The sequence below is a fragment of the Coregonus lavaretus genome, assembly GCF_964263955.1.
Source record: "Coregonus lavaretus genome assembly, chromosome: 21".
Lineage (NCBI taxonomy): Eukaryota > Metazoa > Chordata > Actinopteri > Salmoniformes > Salmonidae > Coregonus > Coregonus lavaretus.
In genome coordinates this window covers 16703157-16727496 of record NC_140008.1, presented here as the reverse complement: position 1 = coordinate 16727496, position 24340 = coordinate 16703157, and the positions used below count along the sequence as shown (strand labels likewise).

The 24340-nt window shown below is 42.0% G+C and overlaps 1 protein-coding gene across 1 annotated transcript; it reads right to left on the bottom strand.

The window, feature by feature from the left end:
• Positions 1-1916: 1916 nt before the first annotated feature.
• LOC311149101 (one cut domain family member 2-like) lies at positions 1917-23736 on the bottom strand (the record flags this gene model as incomplete). Its single annotated transcript, XM_084186210.1, has 2 exons — positions 1917-2209; positions 22695-23736. The coding sequence occupies 2 exons, from the start codon at positions 23734-23736 to the stop codon at positions 1917-1919; spliced, it is 1335 nt and encodes a 444-aa protein (XP_084042336.1).
• Positions 23737-24340: the final 604 nt, after the last annotated feature.

The window sequence follows — 24340 nt, the reverse complement described above, 5'->3', positions numbered from 1 at the left end:
ACATATTGTGGTATCTTTGTGGTTTTGAGGTTTGGTATTGTATGCCTTAAAATCTGGTTAACTTTTCGTTTTCTAAAAAAGTAGATTCTAATTCACTTAAAAGTTGATTGTTGGTTGCTATGGTACATACTGCCCATCAGTAGGAGTAGGGTACACTGTAGCTGTGTGTGAATGCAGTTCCATATTCTCTGATTATCATTAAGGCAGTTAGCATTGGCACTAGTTCTTGTAGCATTTGTGACTGTAGTGTGTGACGGCTAGCCACTGAATATAACCATTTTGTGGAAATATCCAGTGGGGACTTTCTCTTTTCCAAATCTGCTGATCATTATTTTTGGTAATAGACGGACGATGCATCTAAACTGTGTGTCATTTTAGATGTTTCAAAACAGGAAGCCTCCCCACCATTTTTGCATAGCACTTCCAATGTGTCTGGATCCATCATTACCCCTCTGTCCACTAAATTAAACTGAGACATATCTCTATATCAGCTGTATGTGTTGCTGTGTGTATCTTTTCAATACCCTAACATGTGGGTTGTGACACAAGGTCATCTATTTACTTGGTGAGTAGTATCAAGGTAATGTATTTGGAGTGTCTGCTAAAAAAAACTGTATCTTCTATTTTCCAGCGTATTGGGCGCTAGTTGAACCATCCCCCTCCTCCTACTTCACCAGTCCTCATTGGATGAGGAACAACAATAGGATAATGACTCACTATTGATCTGCCTTTAGAGATCTGTGAGGGCCTGAACATGTGCCATGGCCTCTCTATCCCCAGCCCTGGAACACACCGTGAGGCCTTTCCTAGAGGACTGCTGGCTGCAGCTTACTCTTATAACCAGCAGGGGGTACTGGGGAACCTTATGTGCAGAGCAGACTGGGCAGCTGTTAGGCCATTGTGTCGCCACCTCCATTGGGTTCCATGTGCTCTTCTTACATTCTCCTCTGCAGCAGCTATAATGCAGTTCGCTTGACGCCTGCCTTCCTGCCTGGCAGTGTTGTCGATTGGTTTCTGTATTGATCAGTGAAAAGCAGCTCCCTCCTGAACAAAGAGCATGTCCAGGCGTATTGCTCCCTCGCCTCCCCGACAGTTACAAAAACAGACACTTCTGCTTCTCCCAAGCAACGAAAGTATCCCTGCAGGCCTCCAACATCTGTGCAACAGTATAGACCTGGGCAACTGGACAGATCTGAGTATCTTTACTGCCAAGCGTCTTCTGTTTCACCTTCAGGAAGGGTCAAGGCCCCGCTCCCTCTCCCTGTCTTCATCGATTCATTTTTCGATTCATTAGTGTGCCGGAGTATGATTCGAGTGGCTCGCTGAAATGGCTGGCCATCAGGGAATACCTTTGGCGAAGAAGGAGTGGAGAGCGGGAGGAGAGGTTGAGCTTTTGTTTTTTCATAGGGGTTGTGTTGTTTTCTCTAGGATTTCCTTGTGCACAGAACTGGGTTGGATTACAGGTTTATTGCTGTTCTTCTGTCCTTGTTGCTTCCATGTGGAGAGATGAGAGATGTGAGGAGCGACACAAAGGGGAGTGCTGGGAGGGATTCAGCAGCAACTACCTGGATAGGGAGGCTGGCCGAGGCTCGATGTTGAGATCATTTAAACATAGCAACATATCATGGTGCATGTAGTGCAGATGGACTGACACCATCAACAGAAAGCTGGTTCAATCAAAAAACAGATGATTGTCCTTGTATGGACCTGACTACATGTTACCTGTACGTTTCACTTGCTTCATAACAGTCCAGTGGTGAGATTTTTAGGATCGTGGTGGTTAAAGTTACGACTGAACAAGAGGTGGTTGCATGGCACGAATGAGGAGGCATCAACATGGTTATCGGGAACGAAGTGGGATACAGGAGGTACCACCTCCCCATCCCCATGCCACCCCGTGGCTCCCCCTGGGCGTCTCAGACCTTGGAGAAAGTGGTGGCCGAGGTGCCCGGCTGGCCGGGGCTGGTGCTGTGCTCGTCGTGCCAGCGGTCCACGCAGCGGCGCCGGGCATTCATGAAGAAGTTGCTGACAGTGTTGAGCTCCAGGCCCAGTTGCTGGGAGATGGTGATCTGCATCTCCTTGGACGGGCGCTTGTTCTCCTTGAAGATGGCGATGAGTGTGCGGCGCTGCAGATCCGTGAAGACCAGACGCTGCTTTTTGGGCGCCATGTTGCGGTCTTTGTGCTGCTCCTGCTCCTTGCGCTTGCAGGCTGTGAGGGGTGGTAGGGGTGGGGTTGGGGAGACAAAGGGGGAGAGAAAAACATAGCATAAATGCAGTGTTACAGTTATAATACTGTAATACTATATCATTATGAGTACTTCAGTTAGAGTAAAAAGGTGAGAGATGCAGAGGGAAGATGTGGGAATTGAGTCATTAGCCAGTACTTTAAGACATCAAAACAGGTTTACAAAGCAGCAAAATATATTGAGCTCCCATATATTGCCATGTATTACAGTTTTTCTCAATTGCTAAAACACTAAACCCTATTGTCTGAACCAAATGCTCAGTTGCCTGAACCCACTGATTGAATCAATCACTCTTTTGGCAAAACCATAAGCACTTTTCACCTGTTTAGACGTAACTTGCCAACACATTTTCATTGTGATGCACCCGTGCTGCATAATGGTGAGCACAGGTGACAAAAGTCAAACACAATTAGAGCACAGGTGTCACCACAACACAACAACTCAAAATTGATCACACTTGTGGCTAATGATGTGAGGGAACATTTACAGTAAGCCAGTTCAGAGAGCACTGGTTTGTGAGGCCCTACAATGGATAGAAATCTGAGAGGAAGAGTTCGTGTGAGAGGAGGTCGAGGTGGTCGAGGGGGTCAGCGAAGACAAAGAACAGTAATATCTGATGAAATCAGAGCTACTGTGATTGACCATGTTCTTGTCCATGGTATGAGCATGAGGGAGGCTGGACAAAGGGTACAACCAAACATCAGTAGATTCACTGTGTCCACCATAATCCGAAGATTTAGAGAAGAGAACAGGTAATTACCTTTTTTTGACATTATAGTACAGTATGTAAATGTTGACAGCAATTACTGTATGACATACTATATACTGTACCACAGTATACTGTAAGTAAATATATGTTTCAGTACATCACTGTACCAATGTACTGTAGTATTGTAATGGAGGGTTGGTCTAACTGTTTGTAGGCCTAGTATTCCATGTATATTTTTTGTAACTCCATGTTCTCTTTTTGTAGAATTGAAAGACTGCCACATGGGGGTGGGAGGACAGGTATGTTCTCCCCACACCAAGAGACCCTAATTGTTGATATGGTCCGTGAGAACAATGCCATTAAACTGAGCGAAATTCAGCAGAAGATCATTGAGGACCATTTACATTTTGAGGGTACCAACAGTGTCAGCCTCTCTACTGTTGATCATGTCCTCAAGCGCAACAGACTGCACATGAAACAGCTATACAGAGTGCCTTTTGATCGCAACTCAGACAGAGTCAAAGAGCAAAGATTCCAGTATGTACAGGTTGGCATATATCCAGACACATTCAATGTTGATTACTCTAAGTAGTGATTTACTGTAGTGGCCTAAATCACTTTTTCCGTATCACTTACAAAACTATATCTATTTCTACAGAGGGTTTTTCAACTGGATGCAATGGAAAGACCCCATCAATACATCTACATGGATGAAGCTGGGTTTAATCTCACCAAAAGGAGAAGGAGAGGCCGTAATGTGATTGGCCATCGGGCCATTGTTGGTGTTCCTGGGCAGCGTGGTGGCAATGTCACATTATGTGCTGCCATCAGCAATCATGGGGTTGTCCACCATCATGCCAACCTGGGGCCCTACAACACTCACCAGCTCCTCATTTTCCTCAATCACATGCGAGATGCTTTGTTAGGGCAGCAGGATGAGCATCCCATCTATGTTGTTGTTTGGGACAATGTGAGTTTTCACAGAGCCCTCCAGGTTAGAGAGTGGTACAATATGAACCAAGGTTTTATCAATCTTTGCCTTCTACCGTACTCCCCTTTCCTAAACCCCATTGAGGAATTATTCTCCTCATGGCGGTGGAAGGTATATGAACGCCAACCTTACACCAGGGTAAATCTCCTGCAAGCCATGGGACTTGCCTGTGGTGACATAGGTGTGGAGGCATGCCAAGCCTGGATACGGCATGCCAGGGTTTTTTTCCCCCGTTGCCTGGCCAGACAAAATGTGGCCTGTGATGTGGATGAAGTCCTGTGGCCTGACCCAGTACGGAGACATGATGCTGTGGCTGAGTAATGCACTTATTTGTATATTTTTGTACTTTATTTTTACATGGGCTTACTGTACACAAGTGGCAAACGCATAAGATTTCTGTTTGTTTTTACAAGTGCTACATGTAAATGCACAAGATTTCTGTTTTGTCTTTTTGTACAAGTGCTAAATGCACAGGTTTTTTTTTGTTTTGCAACATGCATTTAGCCTACAGTGAACAATAAACATTTATTTCTCCAGCTTCATGTCCTGAGCATTGTGTTTTCTATTTTTCTACGTAGTGTTTAGTGACTGTTCAGTAGTGTTTTTTATTTTGATTGACTCGGGGCACGATTTGACAACATAGTTCAGTTTTGAGCACAGATTGAACTGTTTTGAGGTGAAAGTTTGGTTTTGCAAGAAGAGTCTGAGGTTTTGTGAATGTAGCTTGAAAATTGGGTTTTGTGTTCACAGTTAAGAGAAAAGGAGAGCAGCTTTCAAGAAATGTGTCTTAGCAATCGAGAAAAACTGTAAACTTGATTTAAAGCTAATCCATCCCTGGTGCCCAGTGGAAATATTCTTCCATCCTGCAGAGTGCAGACAGGGAGCTAGCCTGCGGTGAGCTGCTCTGACTGCCTGGTGGAGACACTGCTGTTTGATTCAATATTAATGCAGTTTGGGTCGCAGTGGGAGACTGAGTGACTGTAGCACAATAGTAAGCGTTTGTGTGTGTGTGTACGTCTGTGTGTGTGCGCACGCGTGTGTGTGTGTTAATGTGCATGTATGTGTGTGCGTGCGTGCGTGAGTGTGAGAGAGAGAGAGAGAGAGAGAGAGAGAGAGAGAGAGAGAGAGAGAGAGAGAGAGAGAGAGAGAGAGAGAGCGAGAAAGAGAGATCAGTGTGTGTGCGTGAGGAGTGGTGGAGAGGGAAATATTGACCCACATTGCTGTAGGAATTGGGGGGGTTCTCTACAGGGACTGAGGTCAGAATCCCCTCCAGCAGGTCTGCAGTCTGCTACTTCAAACAGAGCCCACTGGAGCCCTATCCATTGAGCACTGAGATGGTATTTATAACTGCCTCCAACACAAACTGGAGTGTTGAGTGTGCACTGACTTCTTTGGGGAGCAATTTCAATAGAAAACCTCTAGTAGTACTTAGAAGCACCAAATAGAAAAATAAAACCAAATAGAAAAATATACAGCTTACCGTATGTACTAAAACGAGTATTAACTATGTATAAAGGTGAAATTAACAGTGAAAACATGAGGAGACAGGTTTAGATGCATAGGAGGGGGATTTGTCAGTCAGTTATTTCCCTTGTTGTCGCCATAACTACCTTCCTCTTCTCTATCTCTTTTTTCACTCCAATCTTCCTTTATTCCTGTTTTCTTTCACTCTCTCTGGTGTGTATGTGTGTGTGTCTGTCTGTTTGCGTGCATGTGCAGCAGAAATTTGTGTGTGTGTGTACATGTGCATGTACGTGTGTGTGATTGTGCTGAAGTGGCAGGAGCCAAGCTGTAGTGTTGTGTGTCTAATTACAGTGAGACAGAGGCCATTGATCAGCCATTGCAGTCAAATCTGTTTACTACGGTGGTCTAACCTCCACATGAGCACAACCATCATATTTGTATTTCACATCAAGACTACTCCAGGCCTCTCCTAAAGCACACACATACACTATACACTGTGTCTGCACTATAGACAGACTGGTGGTGGTTGTGATGGTGGTGATGATGATGATGATTATAGTTTTATATGGTCTAGAGTGGGCATATCATCACTGTAGTTAGCTTGGGCAACAGATGATAACAGATTCAATATCCTAGTTATGTGTGTAGTGTATCATTATTAACACAGCTATCCACTCTTATCCCTCTCTCCATCCAGCCCCTTCATCCCATTATGTTCAAGTTGTACACAGAGCTCTGTGGGAGACTTTTGACCCCGTTGTTTTATCGTCTCTTAGTCAGTAGGTGTCACTCGCGCTGTGCCTGGCCGTACCGGGCGCCATACTGGGCCTTGCTACAGGCGCTGGATTTAGTAGGCAAATCAATAGTGATCGATCGGTGAGGAAGGGGGCCCTGATTACTGAATCACGCTGTAGAAAAGAAGAAAATCAATCATTGCAGCTTTTAGAGCTACAGAAGACACATAGCACAGAGACTGACATAAACTCACATAAACACATGCACGAAAAACCCATATTAGAATCATAATACAAATGTATTTGGCTTTTATTTTCGGCTTTCACGATGGTCTACTCTGCCCGGCCTACCACCCCACACCGTGGCAATTATTCTACCCGTTCACTACTTCTAACTGTGGCATCAGTGGAAGCCTCGTAATAAAATGTATAAATTGATAAACATGATTTTTTTTATTCAATATTTTTCAGTCTCAAACCTGACAATTGTATTGGATAATATAGCCTACATTTTGGCGTGTGTATAAGGTTAGGGCGACGTTGTGTTATATATGCAACTAATTTACAAACATGACAGAGTATACCCTACTCAATTAATCATCATCATTACCAATCAATACATTTGGGTCGGTGTAGTGTTTACCATAATATAGTCCTATGGGTGTTGCCTTTTGTCATGGTCACTCAAAACAATCCCACAATGCACGGGAAGATCATGACTTCAACACATTTGTATTGAACCCCAATTTAAAGTCTAAAATGTGAGTCCAAATAAAGTTTGATGTTATTGAATAACTTTTCTCTTTCTGTGGTCGTTAATATTCCTAGCATTGCAACGCACCAAAAAAGGTTAAGTGAAAGGCCCTGGGTGTTCAATATCGGTCGATAGAATCGTGAGTAATTCGTGTGTGAAATTCAGTTCGTCCAATTAATTATGCCTCGGAGGGAGAATGGGAAGGAAAAAGATTCATGAGTTTCGAGAGATGCTTATCGAATTGGTCAGTTGTAGGTTTTATTTGCTCAAATTTTGTGGAAACAATGGTCCTCATAAACCGTTAGCACCAGTTAATTGCACTTATAGGGGCGACTAGCCTGTTATTCCAACGACTTTCCTTCAACAGTCAGTTCCTGCCTGGGTTATCCAAAGCCCTCTCCCTCTCTTTTGTCCATTTTGTGCTGCGGTTCTATTTGTTCGAGAAAAACAACAGCCTACTAGGTCAAAATAAAATAGATGTTTATCTCTAGATATTGAAATCATATTGAATCTATGGAATTAACGAAATGTTGTAATGTGTTTTGGTTATTGGCACTGCAGAATGAATAGCCCATAGGTCTTTGATCATCTAGTCCAACATGTTACTAATGTCTAATAGCCATGGCTAAATATTTAATGACAACAGTCCTAAATGTAAAACACAGATTCCTTTAGGCTTACTGTTAATGTGTAGCCTATTGGTTGTTTATATGCTCTAGCCATAGACCACTGATTTAATGAATCTCCCAATAAACATTTTTACTGGCTATGGTTCAACATGTTCATACACACTATAAAGCCAACTTCAAGTTGTGCTTCCATTGCCCTTACAGAAAAGAACCCCAGGCCAGCCACTTCTCTCTCTACCTTATAGGCTCTGCCAGTTGGCATGTATCAGTGTCTTATCTAAAACTCAATTATTTCCCCCTTCTAGATGCCACAGAATCGGATGCACCTTTTCTCAAGACCTTGGATGGTGCTGTAAGGTGGGGCGTACAGTATTTTAAAGCCATGGATTTTGTTTTGACTTATGTTGCACAAAGATTTGTAGGCTGTGTATCGACTGGGCTGCACTTTAAAAGCTAGTTTGTACAGTATTTATTCAATTCAGACCGCAGGGCAGTGCCAAGGTTTCCCAATGCAAACTTTCAACTCAATACTCCTTAATGTAATGAGGCAGAGTTGGTGCTAATATACTGATAACTTGATACAATTTGTTTGTTTACCTTGCACACTGCCCCTCCCTGCAAGGCATTCCCGACAACTTCAATAACACTCACTCTGGACCATTTTGAAAGTCACACTGCTCAAAACACTTGTTGGGAAGAAGAATGGTTCTAACTGCAGTTCAGAATAAATTCACTGGTAGCCTACATTTTCATTTCTTAAGCATTTTTGTTATTTTTGGGGAGATACTTTATATTTTACCAGTCATTAGGCTTCCATTATATCTGAGCTCATCAAATAGATTTCTCTGTGTGCAAAATTCACCAATCAAATGTTGTTGTTTTTAGATGTTTGCTCTTTAATAAAAGTGAAGTGAGCACTTCCTTAATCACCTTTAGATAAATACCCTATATTTACCTATGCAGACCGAGAACCTGATATGATATAACATCTAAATAATATCATAATGACTGTGTAGTCAGCTCATTATGTGATAACACCTGTGTCATTCACAGCTGCAGAATGCCTTTAGAAACAGTGCTCAAGTGCTCAGATTATCGATGGAGACATGAATGTATACTTACAAGTAATGTTTAACTGAAGTCAAATGTGACAATGAGTGACTTGGAAAATGTTGTAGACCTCATGCTTACATGTATTGCTATGGCATATCATAATTGGCAACAAAAGTCAGTATTATATTATAAAAGTCAGTGAAAGTTGCAAAATGTAATATGGTGGCATTGTTCAGTAAACAGTCAGGCTGCTGAGCAAATTTAGGAGTGCCCATCTAAAGATGAGTGATATAAACTCAACTTTTGTTTTATGATTAAACATATTTATAATTGTGTGACACCTCCTTACTTTATATAATGTACTCTGACGTTTTGGTGTTTCCCTGATTAAGAAAGGCAATAACCGACGGATTATTTTAGTTAAAGAAGTGAACGTGACAACATGTCCGTAAGAGTGGGGTAATGCTAATATTGACTAACTTCGCTGAGATTGACTTGATCTATTATTTACATCATAATAATTATTATATTTTTTACATCAAGAGGTCTTCCGTGCCTGTGAGTGGATACCCAAATCCTAAATAACAGCAGGTGTATCTCTCAGTTGGACGCATTTGTTGAATGTAGGCCTACCACATCATAAGTAAATACATCATATGATAACAATAGGCCTATGGGATACGTTGTAAATTAATTGTGAATGTATTTGATGTATATAGCCTGATCATAGTACAAAGTTGCTTAATTGTGTCTCATTTAATTATTATACTTGAGTTACTAATCCCCAATTTCGGAAAAAGCCTGCCCACGCATGCTTCCAGATTGAAACTGGCATTTAAATAAATATGTGAGCGTGTGAAAACTGCCTCTGCAGCCTGGCTAGAGGTGTGTGCTCTGTCGGATTTGGAGTGAGGGGGGGGGGGGGGGGGGGGATATGGTGGGAGAATCGATAACTAACCGCACCGTGCACCCAACCGTTCTGCCTGGGATCGATGGCTTGAATGGGGCTGATCTGAAATTGGGTGCGGTGCGACTCTCTCCCGCAGAGGCCGGGCTACTGCAGGCGAGAAACAGTCACTATGTCAACCATGGACTCTTATCCATAATTACTTACTATTAATAACTGGCTTCTAACAAGTCATTGGGTCAATGTCTGAGGTGGACATGCAAGATGCACACCATCATCAGCTACGACTGACTCATTTCAAATCGTTATTATGGGCTGTTACTTTTAGTCTATTGCAATAGAGATTATTAAAGCATAACTTCATCGGCCTCCATGATTTAATTGCAGATATATTATGTTGATATTGTGAAGGTGGGCAGTCTGTTTTTGTGTGATCTTATTTCTGCAAATGTTTTGCATATAGCCTATCCTATTCTTACGTTGTTTTATAGCAACAAGTCTAGACATGTTGTTTAACAAAAGCATCATCAAACGATTTAGGTCTACAGGCCTCAACAATCAAACAAACAATGAAAAGCTGCAATACCTTGTACCAGAGCCTTTATTGAGGGTTGTTGTATTACTTTTTGAAATAAAATTAAAGAATTCGCCTACATCAAAGGTAAAATGTAAAGACAAATAAAAAAGGCAGAGTTATTTCATTGGCATCATGGATGACTTGCCACAACAGATCACGGATTAGTGAATATCGTTTTTGAGTGACTGTGGCCAGCAAAATCACTGTGTAGACAGACGGCTATTGTCAACATTGTGAAGGGCTCCTGTTAAAACGCATAGCCCAACTGTGATGTTTGTTTCTGTAAGCATAGCCTACTGTTCCTGGCATGTTCAGAACTGGTTGATTTGCTCTCTGGCACCATAAAACATGTACCTCTATTTATTAAGCCAAACCTTACTCGTTTAGTGTTTTTCTTATTTTCAGTGATTTATGGGACGGCCTGAACATTTTATCAGTGAAGCAGCCGGCTAATCGTCTCAAAGGTCGATCTTGATGGATGTAATTCTGCAGTTGTCAGCTGAAAAAAAAGTGCAGATGAGGACATGTATGGAAAATGTTATTCAATCAACGGCTGAAAATATGGCTAAATATTATGCAATAAAACCATAATCATAGTATAATTAAATAAGAAATAAAATACAAATACAAATACAAATACTACTACTACTACTACTACTACTACTACTACTACTACTACTACTACTACTACTACTACTACTACTACTACTACTACTACTAATAATAATAATAATAATAATAATAATAATAATAAATGTAATAACCAAGTCAGAGGAAATTAAATGTATCCAATATTTGATCATATAAATAACTAGTCTTTATCGAACAAAAGTGCAACATGGTAAAAGAGTTGGGCTTGAAGTTTATCAAAGCATATTTGGGTGTGTGTTGCGTTAATGAAATTGTCACACACACACACACACAAATATTAAATGTGTTGATTTTGATATTGAATCATTGAATGTGATATGAATATGTGATGTAATTATGTATTTGTATATCTTCTTCAAGCTACAATATTTTTAAATCTTTAGCCAATAGTGGATAAAGATGCCGGCTCAGCATAGGCCTTACTAATCAAAACGATAGCCTGGCTGAATGCCTGGCTGAATAGATATTCAAACATCAATTCAAATTCTTATGTTAGAATCCACTCCGTTTGTTTACATAGCATGTAATATAGCTTTGATTAATTAATCAAATGTTTTCACGGTCGTTTTGTTCCTTTGTTGATTTGTGTAGGTTTGCCCAACTGGAGTTTCGAGATGCATCTGTGGGTACGGGGTGGGGTGTGTCGTGTGTATGATTGCGGTTTTACTGTGTGATCGACCCTGGTTGCAGGTGGTGTATTTGAGCGCATATAGGCTCGGCTCTCAGGGTAGGATTAACTGTCAAATATTTGTATTTTTCAGGCTCTCTAATGATTTCTCTATTCAGTAATATTTCTGTAATGTCAAATATTTTTTAAATGCCAAATGGTTACAATTAGGCTAACTTTCTTTAAGTTTTTCCGTTTTCAATGTAAGAGTCAAGCTGGGATTCTCTTTGGATTACTTGTATTCTATTCAACTCTGAGTTAAATGAAAGTTTCAGTGTTGGAAAACATTTACCTGATGTGATATAAGGAGTGGTAAAATCATAGATTGTCTCCCGTCCTATTTTTGGAACTATTACCACTGTAAAATTTAGACACAATCGGTGTGTTATTGTGTGAAAATAATCAACTTGCAACATGTGGAATTTTTGGTACAACTTTAAGGCCCTCGACTATAATATAATATAATAATATGCTATTTGCAGACGCTTTTATCCAAAGCGACTTACAGTCATGTGTGCATACATTTTTACGTATGGGTGGTCCCGGGGATCGAACTCACTACTCTGGCGTTACAAGCGCCATGCTCTACCAATTGAGCTACAGAGGACCACTTATTAATCTTATTAATGTCTTTGCTGTCACCTTTAAAAAGCATTTTCCTCTTTCGACAATAATCGATGAAGCCAATGCAGCCTGCAGGTGATTGTTGGCATGCGGTGCCCGAACACGTGTTATGGTATTAAGGACCTATAATGAGACCCTTTTCTGAAGTCATTTTTAATCCCAGTTTTGGAAAAGCATACTCATGGAAAAACTTTTTTTATCATCCATGATAATGCCTTAGAATGTGTTTAGGCTTATAGTCTACAACCGAACCTGCACGCAAGCATGGTTTTGCTGATCAAATCACTAACTACGATTATGAATTCAGTGTAGGCCTATGGATGAGGCTGTTGTCATTGCATGTTGCCATTCAATTATCACTGCAGCCTAATTAGTTGACTATTGGCTAATGCTTTCCTACTATTAGCCTATTCGTCCAAGGCCTACATGGGGATGTGTGCCTTTTCTCTCCTTAAGAATGGCGTGGTCAATGTCTGCTTTGTTCTTCGAACGTTGCAGTATTCGCCTTAGATCGGGCATTAAACAAGCCATTATCGGACCTTGAATAAGCGATGACCTGTCGGGAAGTCAGATTAGCGGCCACTACTAACCGGGAAGACAATCGGCATTTCAGCACCACTGCTCAGAGATTTACAACCGGTTACGCAGGGCGCGCGGAAAGTGCTGTATTGCAGGGTTTCCCAAACTCGAACACCAAGTTAGGCTTCAAACAACAGAACGCGTATCGGTTGGCTATGGATTATGTGGTCTCGTATACTCTGATTCCACGCCACCAAAATATTTGGGGAAATCGATTGGTGACCCAATACAAGATGCCTTTGTTTTTACGGTGCCAAATATGAGAATATAAGTTTAGGCTTATTGATAATGATTTTGGATAGACTATTCAATGCATTTCATGTGTCTAATAATACGTATAATACAAACATAATCATTTTCATATTATCTGGCAGGGAAATGTTGTTGTGATTTTAAAACAATGATCCTATAGGATGGCTTCAGCAAATGGCTTCTCTTACTGTTTGATATTTGAAATCAGTGACGCATTGCCATTTAACCCTTCGATGCTAGCCTCGTGCTTACAGTTCAGTCTCCTAGCAATTTGATTTAAAGGTCATTCTCTCCTATCGATCCGGTGTGGCGAGGGGGCGACGGAAAAGCGTAGGAATTGATCATCTAAAATGGAATAGACGGTATTCTAGACTGTATGCCTATTGAGGCAAACGGGTTAGAACTATGTGCTGCATTTATAATTGCAATGCCCCGGTGTGAATGCTCTCTCTCTTGTGTGTGTGTGTGTGTCTGTGTGTGCGTGCGTGCGTGCGTGTGTGTGTGTGTGTGTGTGTGAGCATATGCATACGCGATGAAAATATGGAATAGAGACAGTGAAGTTCTGGGGTTCTACTAAAGGCTACTACTGTACAGTGTGAGTGGAGCGACTGCCCACATTGTCTTGTGTACGTGACGGAACAGTCTTCTGTTATTGATCCCTTTATCTAATGGAGACATTGTCATTTTCACTATAGGTCTGTCTGGCCATAGGCTTATATAGGCTACACTGGGTTGATTGGGACGAAATTAGGCTAATCTCATTTTAGGCTATGTCCTTATCCATAGCTTCGCAATTTTAGAGAAATGTCAACATAACATAGCCTATGATTAGTGGAATACCTGTTTTTCGCGTGTAAATGCAAGCATATACTGTAGCTGCGTAGTGCCAATGAAAACATGCGTTTATTATTCATTCCGTTGTATGTTATGAAGGGTGAGATGTTAATGGGGGAAATGGTATTGCACAGGAGCGGAGGGGAAAGGGGGAGTATGCCTGCATGTCGCAGCTCCAGCGATGGAAAGGAGAGACCGGGGAATGGAAATCGATACAGATTCAGATCGGACTTAACAATGTATGGCGCAGACGCACTCTCTATCCCGATCACACACGCACATGCAGGCACGCTACACTGTAAAAATTGGGAGATGTATGTGAGTGCTCAATTCGCCTCCTCGAAGGCAGAAAAACACAGAACAAATCATAATTTGTCATCTGGCTGCCTTCACAAACATTTGGAATAAAGAATGTGAATATAGCTTTTCATTATTGCAGCGGGGAAAATAGCTGCGTACTGGCCATTGTCCACAACAGCCACAGGATTTCACTGTGTTTGGTGAGTGCGCGTGCTTGCGTGTGTGTGAATCCCAGTATTTACAGCACACATTGCTGTGCTTAACTAAGAGCTTCTGTGAAACCGCAGCTGCATGATTTTCTCCCCTTGTCTTCCCTATGCCTATCAATTATTAAAGTCCGCATCGATCATTTCGCAGGCCTGCATCAACACTTCTCTTCATGAAAAAGCCTGTTTTCGATTATCCTAAATCAATCACTTCTAAAGGTTCTATTCAATCAAAACGACTAACCGGATTTCCTGGGAAGATTATTAGCAACATTCTTGCATCACAGCCTTTGATTCATTTTATTCTGAGTCTCTTTTGGTGAAACCTTTAGTTTTGTTGTGCACCATAGGAAATTGGGTATTTTGGAGGCGAATATACCGGAAAAGGGTTTTCCGGATTTGATTGAATATGGACCTTATTCTGTGGATTTTGGACTATGTGTCTTAACATAGCCTACAACAGGATGGTGAGACGGATCTGATTGTGAAATTGTGTAATGTTATTGATCACGTGTTGACTTAAGGACGTATGCTATACATATATTATATATTTAATTTGACTCATCTGGCACACAAGCATACCTCAACCATGTTGTACAGCCCCTTATTAAAGCCATGGCCTCAAACATAGGCCAACAGCGTCATTCATATAAAGATTTCAGCACCATAGACAGCGGTGATCCCAATTGAAAATGATTTTGCTACATTTTAGTCATTTAGCAGAAGCTCTTATCCAGAGCGACTTACAGCTAGTGAGTGCATACAGTTTTTATACTGCCCCCCCCCCGTGGGAATCGAACCCACAACCCTGGCGTTGCAAGCGCCATGCTCTACCAACTGAGCTACAGGAGGCCTAGTTGGGGGTGAACATTTCTGTAGCCTACACTTGGAGGTGGATATAAATGCTAGTGGTGTATGGAGCAGGCTGGGTTGGTCATTACTTAGGTACAGTGATGACATTTGGATTATGTCCCAGACAGGCAGCATTACTCCGGGAATATGGAGGATGCATGCATGTGGCTGATTTGTGCATATAAACTGTTGGATGACAGATTAATAAAAGACTCCTTTCACTTATATTAGCTTTTCATGAATATCCTAGCCATCCCAGAAAAATATTGCTCCATAGCAATGGTATTGGGACAGTAGAGAGGTCGACCTCTCTTGGCGTGATTGGCATGTAGGCTTAGCCTGTGATTAAATTTGTTATTGAGCTATTCTCTCCTTATCCATGATTTTCCTGTATTTTGATTGAATAGCCTATTACTAGAACAGAGCATAATCTCATCCTCAAAATCGAATTTTTACAAACGATAAAATGTTGATATTCCCCCCTTCACATTTCTGGATAAATGAGATTGATGCTCTTGTGTAATATTTCATTGCGTCGTATTTTTCACACGGGAGGTTTGCAGGATCGAATCATTTTTGTTGTCTCTCTATTGTCTTCCTCTTGGCTCCCGAGTGATTCTGGAACAATGCGTTGGTGGATACATGTTTACACAGATCCAAGCTGATTATATAACCCAACCCCCAAACGGCGTTTTGAGAGTGAGTTTTCCATCCAGTCTACATGTAACATGATTACAACAGAAAGAAAGAAAAAGGTGTGCAATGGGGGCTTTTCCCAGTCTCTCATTGCTTTCCCGGCTCCTGCCTACACCGCCCAGCCATCCCCCACCACTCTGGGAGAGTCCAATGGGAGAGAGTGCTGAGGCGGAATAATTGATAGATGCACTGGCTATCCTTATCGATCACTGCTTTATTGACCCGACCAAATACATTGAGATGGAGCGTGGAGTTCAACACAGATGCAAAGACGAGTTGTTTTCATCGTTTATGCAATCTTTAAATGCATCTCAGCCCTCATGCCCTCAGCCGTGTCTTTCTCAACACAATCAAAGGTATTGTCTACTCCATACCTACAGTATATGTGCGCTTCCTTGTTTACTTTGCTTCAACATTGGAACAGATGCAGGTTGTGAGCTTCTTTGGAAATAATGATTTGTCCTAAAAGGCTAATCGTGATACACGATCAGCGTGACACGTAACGAGGCACTAGTTGGCCTAAATTGTAGGCCATACTAGGTTTGTATCTTCTGTGAGATTTACCTTGCCCTCCTCACGCAGACAACGCTACACATCATTCCAATTATGAACCATGCCTTTTAGGGTGTGCGCTTAAAGGGCACGCAGCCTATCTTTGTTTTGACAGAATCCCCCCTCAATTGACTACATCGTGCTCTGTTTTTAATTTTCTGAGGAGGATTGTGAGTGTGCAGACACTGGCGTTTTCACATTAGCTAAGCAATGCAGCCGCATTGATTTGTGGGACTGTGATGAATTTGGAATAGTAATTTGAATTTATTGATTGATGTGGCCGACCGAGTAGGCCTGTCGCCAGTATCCCTTTCAGAATCACAACCCCCAACTCCCACTCCCACTCCACATGCGCACAGTGCATAATGGTGAATTTAAATGCAATAAGTAAAACATAGCTCCCACCATTTACACAGTCATTTGTCATTTTGCCCAACTCCATTTTTCCAGAGAGCAACTGACAACAGAACAAGGTAGCTCACACGACAACAGACAGCACGTCAGGGCCAGGGGACACCCTCTTGGAACAGCGCTCGCTCTCAAAGAGTGCAGCTATTAAACAATCATAGCCATAATCATAACCATAATAACAATAACCATAACAATCACGATAATATCTCTACTATAATGATTGATAATTTATTATAATTATGATACTTGCACTATACCGATTAGAATAGCCTATTCAAATCAAAGGTATTGGTCACATACACATGGTTAGCAGATGTTATTGCGAGTGTAGCGAAATTATTGTGCTTCTAGTTCCGACAGTGCAGTGATATCTAGCAAGTAATATCTAACAGTTCCACAACAAATATCTAATACACACAAATCTAAGTAAAGGAATGGAATAAGAATATATCAATATATGGATGAGCAATGTCATTGTCAGAGTGGCATAGGCTAAGATGCAATAGATAGTATAGAATAAAGTATATACATATGAGATGGGTAATGCAAGATATGTAAACATTATTACGATAGTATAGAATACAGTATACTGTATACATACAGTTGAAGTCGGAAGTTTACATACACTTAGGTTGGAGTCATTAAAACTCGTTTTTCAACCACTCCACAAATTTCTTGTTAACAAACTATAGTTTTGGCAAATCGGTTAGGACATCTACTTTGTGCATGACACAAGTAATTTTTCGAACAATTGTTTACAGACAGATTATTTCACTTACAATTCACTGCATCACAATTCCTGTGGGTCAGAAGTTTACATACACTAAGTTGACTGTGCCTTTAAACAGCTTGGAAAATTTCAGAAAATGATGCCATGGCTTTAGAAGCTTCTGATAGGCTAATTGACATCATTTGAGTCAATTGGAGGTGTACCTGTGGATGTATTTCAAGGCCTACCTTCAAACTCAGTGCCTCTTTGCTTGACATCATGGGAAAATCAAAAGAAATCAGCCAAGACCTCAGAAAAAATATGTGTAGACCTCCACAAGTCTGGTTCATCCTTGGGAGCAATTTCCAAATGCCTGAAGGTACCACGTTCATCTGTACAAACAATAGTATGCAAGTATAAACACCATGGGACCACGCAGCCGTCATTCCACTCAGGAAGGAGACGCGTTCTGTCTCCTAGAGATTAACGCACTTTGGTGTGAAAAGTGCAAATCAATCCCAGAACAACAGCAAAGGAACTTGTGAAGATGCTGGAGGAAACAGGTACAAAAGTATCTATATACACAGTAAAACGAGTCCTATATCAACATAACCTGAAAGGCCTCTCAGCAAGGAAGAAGCCACTGTTCCAAAACCGCCATAGAAATGCCAGATTTCGGTTAGCAACTGCACATGGGGACGTACTTTTTGGAGAAATGTCCTCTGGTCTGATGAAACAAAAATACAACTGTTTGGCCATAATGACCATCGTTATGTTTGGAGGAAAAAGGGGAACGCTTGCAAGCCGAAGAACACCATCCCAACCGTGAAGCACAGGGTAGCAGCATCATGCTGTGGGGGTGCTTTGCTGCAGGAGGGACTGGTGCACTTCACAAAATAGATGGCATCATGAGGAAGGAAAATTATGTGGATATATTGAAGCAACATCTCAAGACATCAGTCAGGAAGTTAAAGTTTGGTCGCAAATGGGTCTTCCAAATGGACAATGAACCCAAGCATACTTCCAAAGTTGTGGCAAAATGGCTTAAGGACAACAAAGTCAAGGTATTGGAGTGGCCATCAAAAAGCCCTGACCTCAATCCTACAGAAGATTTGTGGGCAGAACTGAAAAAGCGTGTGCGAGCAAGGAGGCCTACAAACCTGACTCAGTTACACCAGCTCTGTCAGGAGGAATGGGCCAAAATTCACCCAACTTGTGGAAGGCTACCCGAAACGTTAAACTTCCGACTTCAACTGTATGAGACGAGTAATGCAAGATATGTAAACATTATTAAAGTGGCATTATTAAAGTGACTAGTGTTCCATTTATTAAAGTGGCCAGTGATTTTCAAGTACGTATGTAGGCAGCAGCGCCTCTGTGCTAGTGATGGCTGTTTAACAATCTGATGGCCTTGAGATAGAAGCTGTTTTTCAGTCTCTCGGTCCCAGCTTTGATGCACCTGTACTGACCTTGCCTTCTGGATGATAGCGGGGTGAACAGGCAGTGACTCGGGTGATAGTTGTCCTTGATTATCTTTTTAGCCTTCCTGTGATATCGGGTGCTGTAGGTGTCCTGGAAAGCAGGTAGTTTGCCCCCGGTGATGCGTTGTGCAGACCGCACCACCCTCTGGAGAGCCCTGCGGTTGTGGGCGGTGCCGTTGCAGTACCAGGTGGTGATACAGCCCGACAGGACGCTCTCAATTGTGCATCTGTAAAAGTTTGTGATGGTTTTAGGTGACAGGCCAAATTTCTTCAGCCTGCTGAGGTTGAAGAGACGCTGTTGCGCCTTCTTCACCACACTGTCTGTGTGGGTGGACCATTTCAGTTTGTCAGTGATATGTACACCGAGGAACTTAAAACTTTCCACCTTCTCCACTGCTGTCCCTTCTATGTGTATAGGGGGGTACTCCCTCTGCTGTTTCCTGAAGTCCACGATCATCTCCTTTGTTTTGTTGACGTTGAGTGAGAGGTTATTTTCCTGACACCACACTCCGAGAGCCCTCACCTCCTCCCTGTAGGCTGCCTCATCGTTGTTGGTAATCAAGTCTACTACTGTTGTGTCGTCTGCAGTAAGAAGAATGTTTATGTAGCCTATACCATCCTCAAATATCCGATGTCAACCTTAATGCGTTCAGTAAAATACCCACCGGGGAACAAATGGAGCATAGGTGTATCAATTCTAAAATGAATGCATACGAACGGGCATGCATGCTGCACATATAGACCCTATGCATGCAGAAACACAAGTATAGGAAGTTCTGTTTCATAGTTCTAGTATAGTGCATGCAGTCCATTAATTGGGAGGTTTTTATCATGGTGTAGGGTGTGGACAATCAACCATGTCTCAGAGCATTTCGTATTATTCTGTATGTAAATCCAAGACACTCCATTTAGTATGATATGTTACGTTTTGTATGGAATGTATTAATTTATGGATGTCCATCAACCATTTCATATTATATGTTACGAATTTGAAAAAGTGTTATATGTTACGAATTTGAAAAATGTACAATATGTTACGAATTTGCAAAATGTATTAAATGTTATTAATTTTCTAAATGTATGATATGTTATGAATTCTAGCTAGGTGGCTAACGTTAGCTAGCTGTAACGTTAGCTAGGCTAGGGGTTAACGGTTAGGGGTTAGGGTTATGTTTAGGAGTTAGGTTAAAGGGTTAACTTTAGGGTTAGGGTTAGGGAAAGGGTTAGCTAAAAGGGTTAAGTTTAGGGTTAGGGTTAGGGTTAGGGGAAGGGTTAGCTAACAAAGTAGTAAGTAGTTGAAAAGTTGCTAATTAGCTAAAATGCCAAAATTGTCTGTGACAATATTCAAACTCGCAAGGAGTTTGCATTATACTCCTACCCATCCACGCAACCAATCACCCTACTTTTGTTTTTGCCTTAAGTAAACATCTGCCTTATGTAACCATGTAACATATCATACTAAATGGAGTGTCTCGGATTTATGTACAAAATAATACGAAATGCTCTGAGACCAGGTTACGACTATATAAAAACCCCTCTGCCCAATTAGGTTTAATTAGGTTTAGCAATGGCACTTAAAGAGACAATTGTGGAGTGTTTAAATCTTTATATACCAAAACGCTGCTAAATGTGCAAAGGAACAATTTACATCCCATTAAGTGCTTTTCAATGGGGCATTGACTGGAACTAAAATATGCCACTATATCTGCTTAATTGAACTGTCCACTGAAATATGACACACAGAAGTACTGATTGACGTTTTGAAACGCATGCATGTCCAAAAGGAGTGCTTTGCAGAAACATCAAAGTGGAGCTCACTTCCAACTCTTCTGATTTTATAGCTTTCCACCCTTAATTAAGCCTCTTTAATTAGCTCCTACGCTGTATAGCTTGTCAAATAATACTATTTCCGGTTAATTTTTTTGCCTTCGTGGAGTTTTCAATGTAGAGGCTTGGAGTACTATACAATGTTTCAAACTGTTATCTCTCACTGGCAAAGTTGGTGGATAAATGAACTGATGAAGGAATAAATAAATATGAATAAATGGTTGCAACTTTTGAATTCAGAGTGAAATATGGAAGTAATGGATTAATAGACAAGTTCAATCGTAGGCCTATTTCAAATTATTTATATGAACATCCCCTCTCTCAAAAATCTCGAAGTTGAGTGATTAGCAATATGTGACAATTAAATGGTATATGTCTGTTGAATTTCCAAAATGAAGTATGATTATTTTGGGGTTTAACTGATATAATGTTATTAAATTACTTTAGCGCCATACTTAAACAGGCTAGTGCAGGCCTTAAAAATTCGTAACTACATTTATTTAACTAGGAAAGTCAGTTAAGAACTAATTCTTATTTACAATGACGGCCTACGCTGTACCAATTGTGCGCCGCCCTATGGGACTCCCAATCAAGGCCGGATTGTGATACAGCCTAGAATCGAACCAGGGTCTGTAGTGACGCCTCTAGCACTGAGCTGCAGTGCCTTAGACCGCTACGCCACTTGGATAGACCTTCGTAAAAACAAACGTTTTATTATAGGCCTATGTATTTTTATAGCCAGCATAGGCTACAACATAATGTTCAACCTTGGTTGTAGTGTTATCGATCTGGGTAAGAGCGTCTGCTAAATGAATAAAATGTAATTGTTGATGTTTTAGAGTTGGTATGTTGTAGATTCAATAAAAGTCCCCTTTGACCACAGATAATTCTGAAATTAGGCCTATTTGTAGATTAAATTAAGCCTATTTCACCTCCACTCAGTTCTTATTTTACTTGTATTTATTCATAATCACACTATTTCACCATGAACTCGCTATTCGACCTATATGACTTTATAAATATATTATAAATACTTTAGAAATAAAGTGTAGCCTAAGCAGAATGTTGAAAAATCAAAGACAGGGGCATCTGTTTCTTGAGCTGTCTTTCAGATCCAAATTGATCATTTATTAGTGGCTACTTTAAAAAGGGACGCCGGGACACGAAGTATCGATTCGCGGGAGGTCACACTGCTGCTAGGCACACCTCAGACGCGCCTTGTTTACGCCTCGCGGAGTAGACAGGGGAAGGGAAGGCCCACGAGAATTCCAGGTCCATTTGATACATAAATACAATTAACATGTGGCTTGTGGAACGACTCCACACCAGGAGAAGAGTGAATATGTGAAACTTGACAAAGGGTCATCAATACTACAACACTACAGTCTTTTTGTCAATAATCGCACCATTTTACTCTCGTTATTGTGGCCCAAATTATACAGTTACAGAGAAGCACAATCAATTTGATTCAGGCCATTCCCTGTTTGATTTCATATTGTCTGTTGTCGAAACCCTTCGCGTGTGTGTTTGTTTGTGTGTGTATGTGTATGTGTGTGTGGTCACCATTACGCGCGTGCGTAAAATTGATTACAAGTGTAGGCCTACTATAATGTTGCCAGCAAATGAGTGCATGACTATTCAAAAACTTGAAACAAGTTGATTTATCTTTTTTTCCAGGTTTAACACCTAATTAGGATATCACCAGCAGAGTAGACTACTACAGCACAGCATAGCTTGTTTACTATTTCCTACTGTATTATATGAGCATGAAGCAGTCAATCCAATCTGGATTTACTTATATTTTCTAACATCCAATTCAACATGGTTATTTAACAAAGTTTAACGAATAATAGCCATCGTTAACTCCTCCAAGAATCAATACTAACTTGTTACAGTGATAATCTGTTTGAGTAGCAATTAATAGTCTTGCCACATTGACTTCTAATTGATCCCTTCACATTAGCCAAATTTGGAAGTCTCCTCACTCACCTGCTAGTCTGAGCGCCGACATTCTCTGGAACTCGGGTTCCTGCAGCCACTTCCACATCCTTCGGAAGGTTTCCCGGCCAGACTTGAGTTTACTCCAGGGTTTAGGGTTCCTCAGCAGGTCAGATAGGGTTCCCTGGGACCGACACAAGATCCGCTGGGCGAAAATGGCCTGGGGAATGCTGTAGCGCTTGAGCTCCGCCGTTATTCGCTGTGCCACCTCCTTGGTGTTTATTTCTTCCACCTGCCCCGAACCACCTCCCTGCCCACCCCCCGCCGTCTGCCTCTCCCGGTCAGAGAGCATGGACCCGTTAGCCTGAGAGTGCGGATGGCTGTGATGGTGCATACCGTTCAGGGATGACATGATCCCGACCCCGTGGCCCCCCAATCCCCGGGCCAGGTGCTCCTCGCTCCGGGACAGCATTGCTGCGTGAGACTCGAAGCTTCCCGACGAGAGCATTTTGTCGTTGGAGAGGTGTGCGCCCGGACCGTAAGCGCCAAGAGTCTGCTGAGAGTTGTGCAAAGACCCGAGGCCGTTGGAGAGAGGGGACAGCGGTTGGCACATGCCGGACATGTCTTTCGGGTAGTGGCCGTAGAGGTTGCCCATCGAGGCAAGGCTCCTGTCGTCCCGCATGAGGGTGAAGCTGCCGCTGACGTTGCCGGCGGCGAGTCGCTGGTGCGCCGGGTGGTGGTGGGCGTGCGGGTGGGGATGGTGGTGAAATTTATCCGAGACGGTGGATATGGGAGGCAGGTGCTGCAGCGGCGTCAGCGTAGTGTAAGTGCTGCTCATGGTCATCCCGGAGTCGCAGGACATGGTCATTGCGGGGTGCAAGGGACCGGACAACGCATGGTCTGTGCGATACTCCCCAGACCCCTCTAATATTGAGGCCATACTGGACACCATGGCTGAACGTCCGTGCGACACCAAGTTCCGATGCGACGCCAAGGACTGCCGTGCGTGGTGCGGAGAGTTCATTAAGTCACCCGTTTGATGAGAGTGAGATACGCCGTGCAGATTTCCAATGTTTTCCATTGTAAGTTCCATCGTTGAAATAATCTTTATTTCCTCCTCGCTCTCTCCTCTCTCCTCTCTCTCGCTCTCCCTCTCTCTCTCCCTCTCCCTCTCCCTCTCCCTCTCCCTCCGTCTCACACACTCCTTTCCAATAAATTGTGAACGATTTCAAAGCCAAACCATTGATTGTACTAGCCTCTCTTCAGTCAATACAGCATGATTTAAAGCGATCAGTTGCCCGCGACAGAGCTGTGCCACAAACCGCTGCTCACGCTTCTGGTAGGTGTCCGTCCTTGCTTGTAGCCTACTTTATTCGCTGTAGCCCACCTCTAGAAAGCAAAGGCTGTGCTTACAGCTTCTATGATGATGTGCCCGCGCTTATGTTAAGACGTGACTGTGCCTGTGCATGTGTGCGCCCAGTGTTCCAGCGTTAGCACTCAGTCTGGGGCTGTCTGACGTCACCAGCTCTCTGTCAGACACATGTTTGCTCATGTCGTAAACTAAACCTCGAATTTCTCAAAAAGATTACATTAGACATTTAAAGAGATAAGAGACAGACACGTATCTTTAGCAAAACTGCAAGCCCTCGTCATGCAACATTTACCTTGAGATATTGGGGAGTCCTGCCTGGATAAGA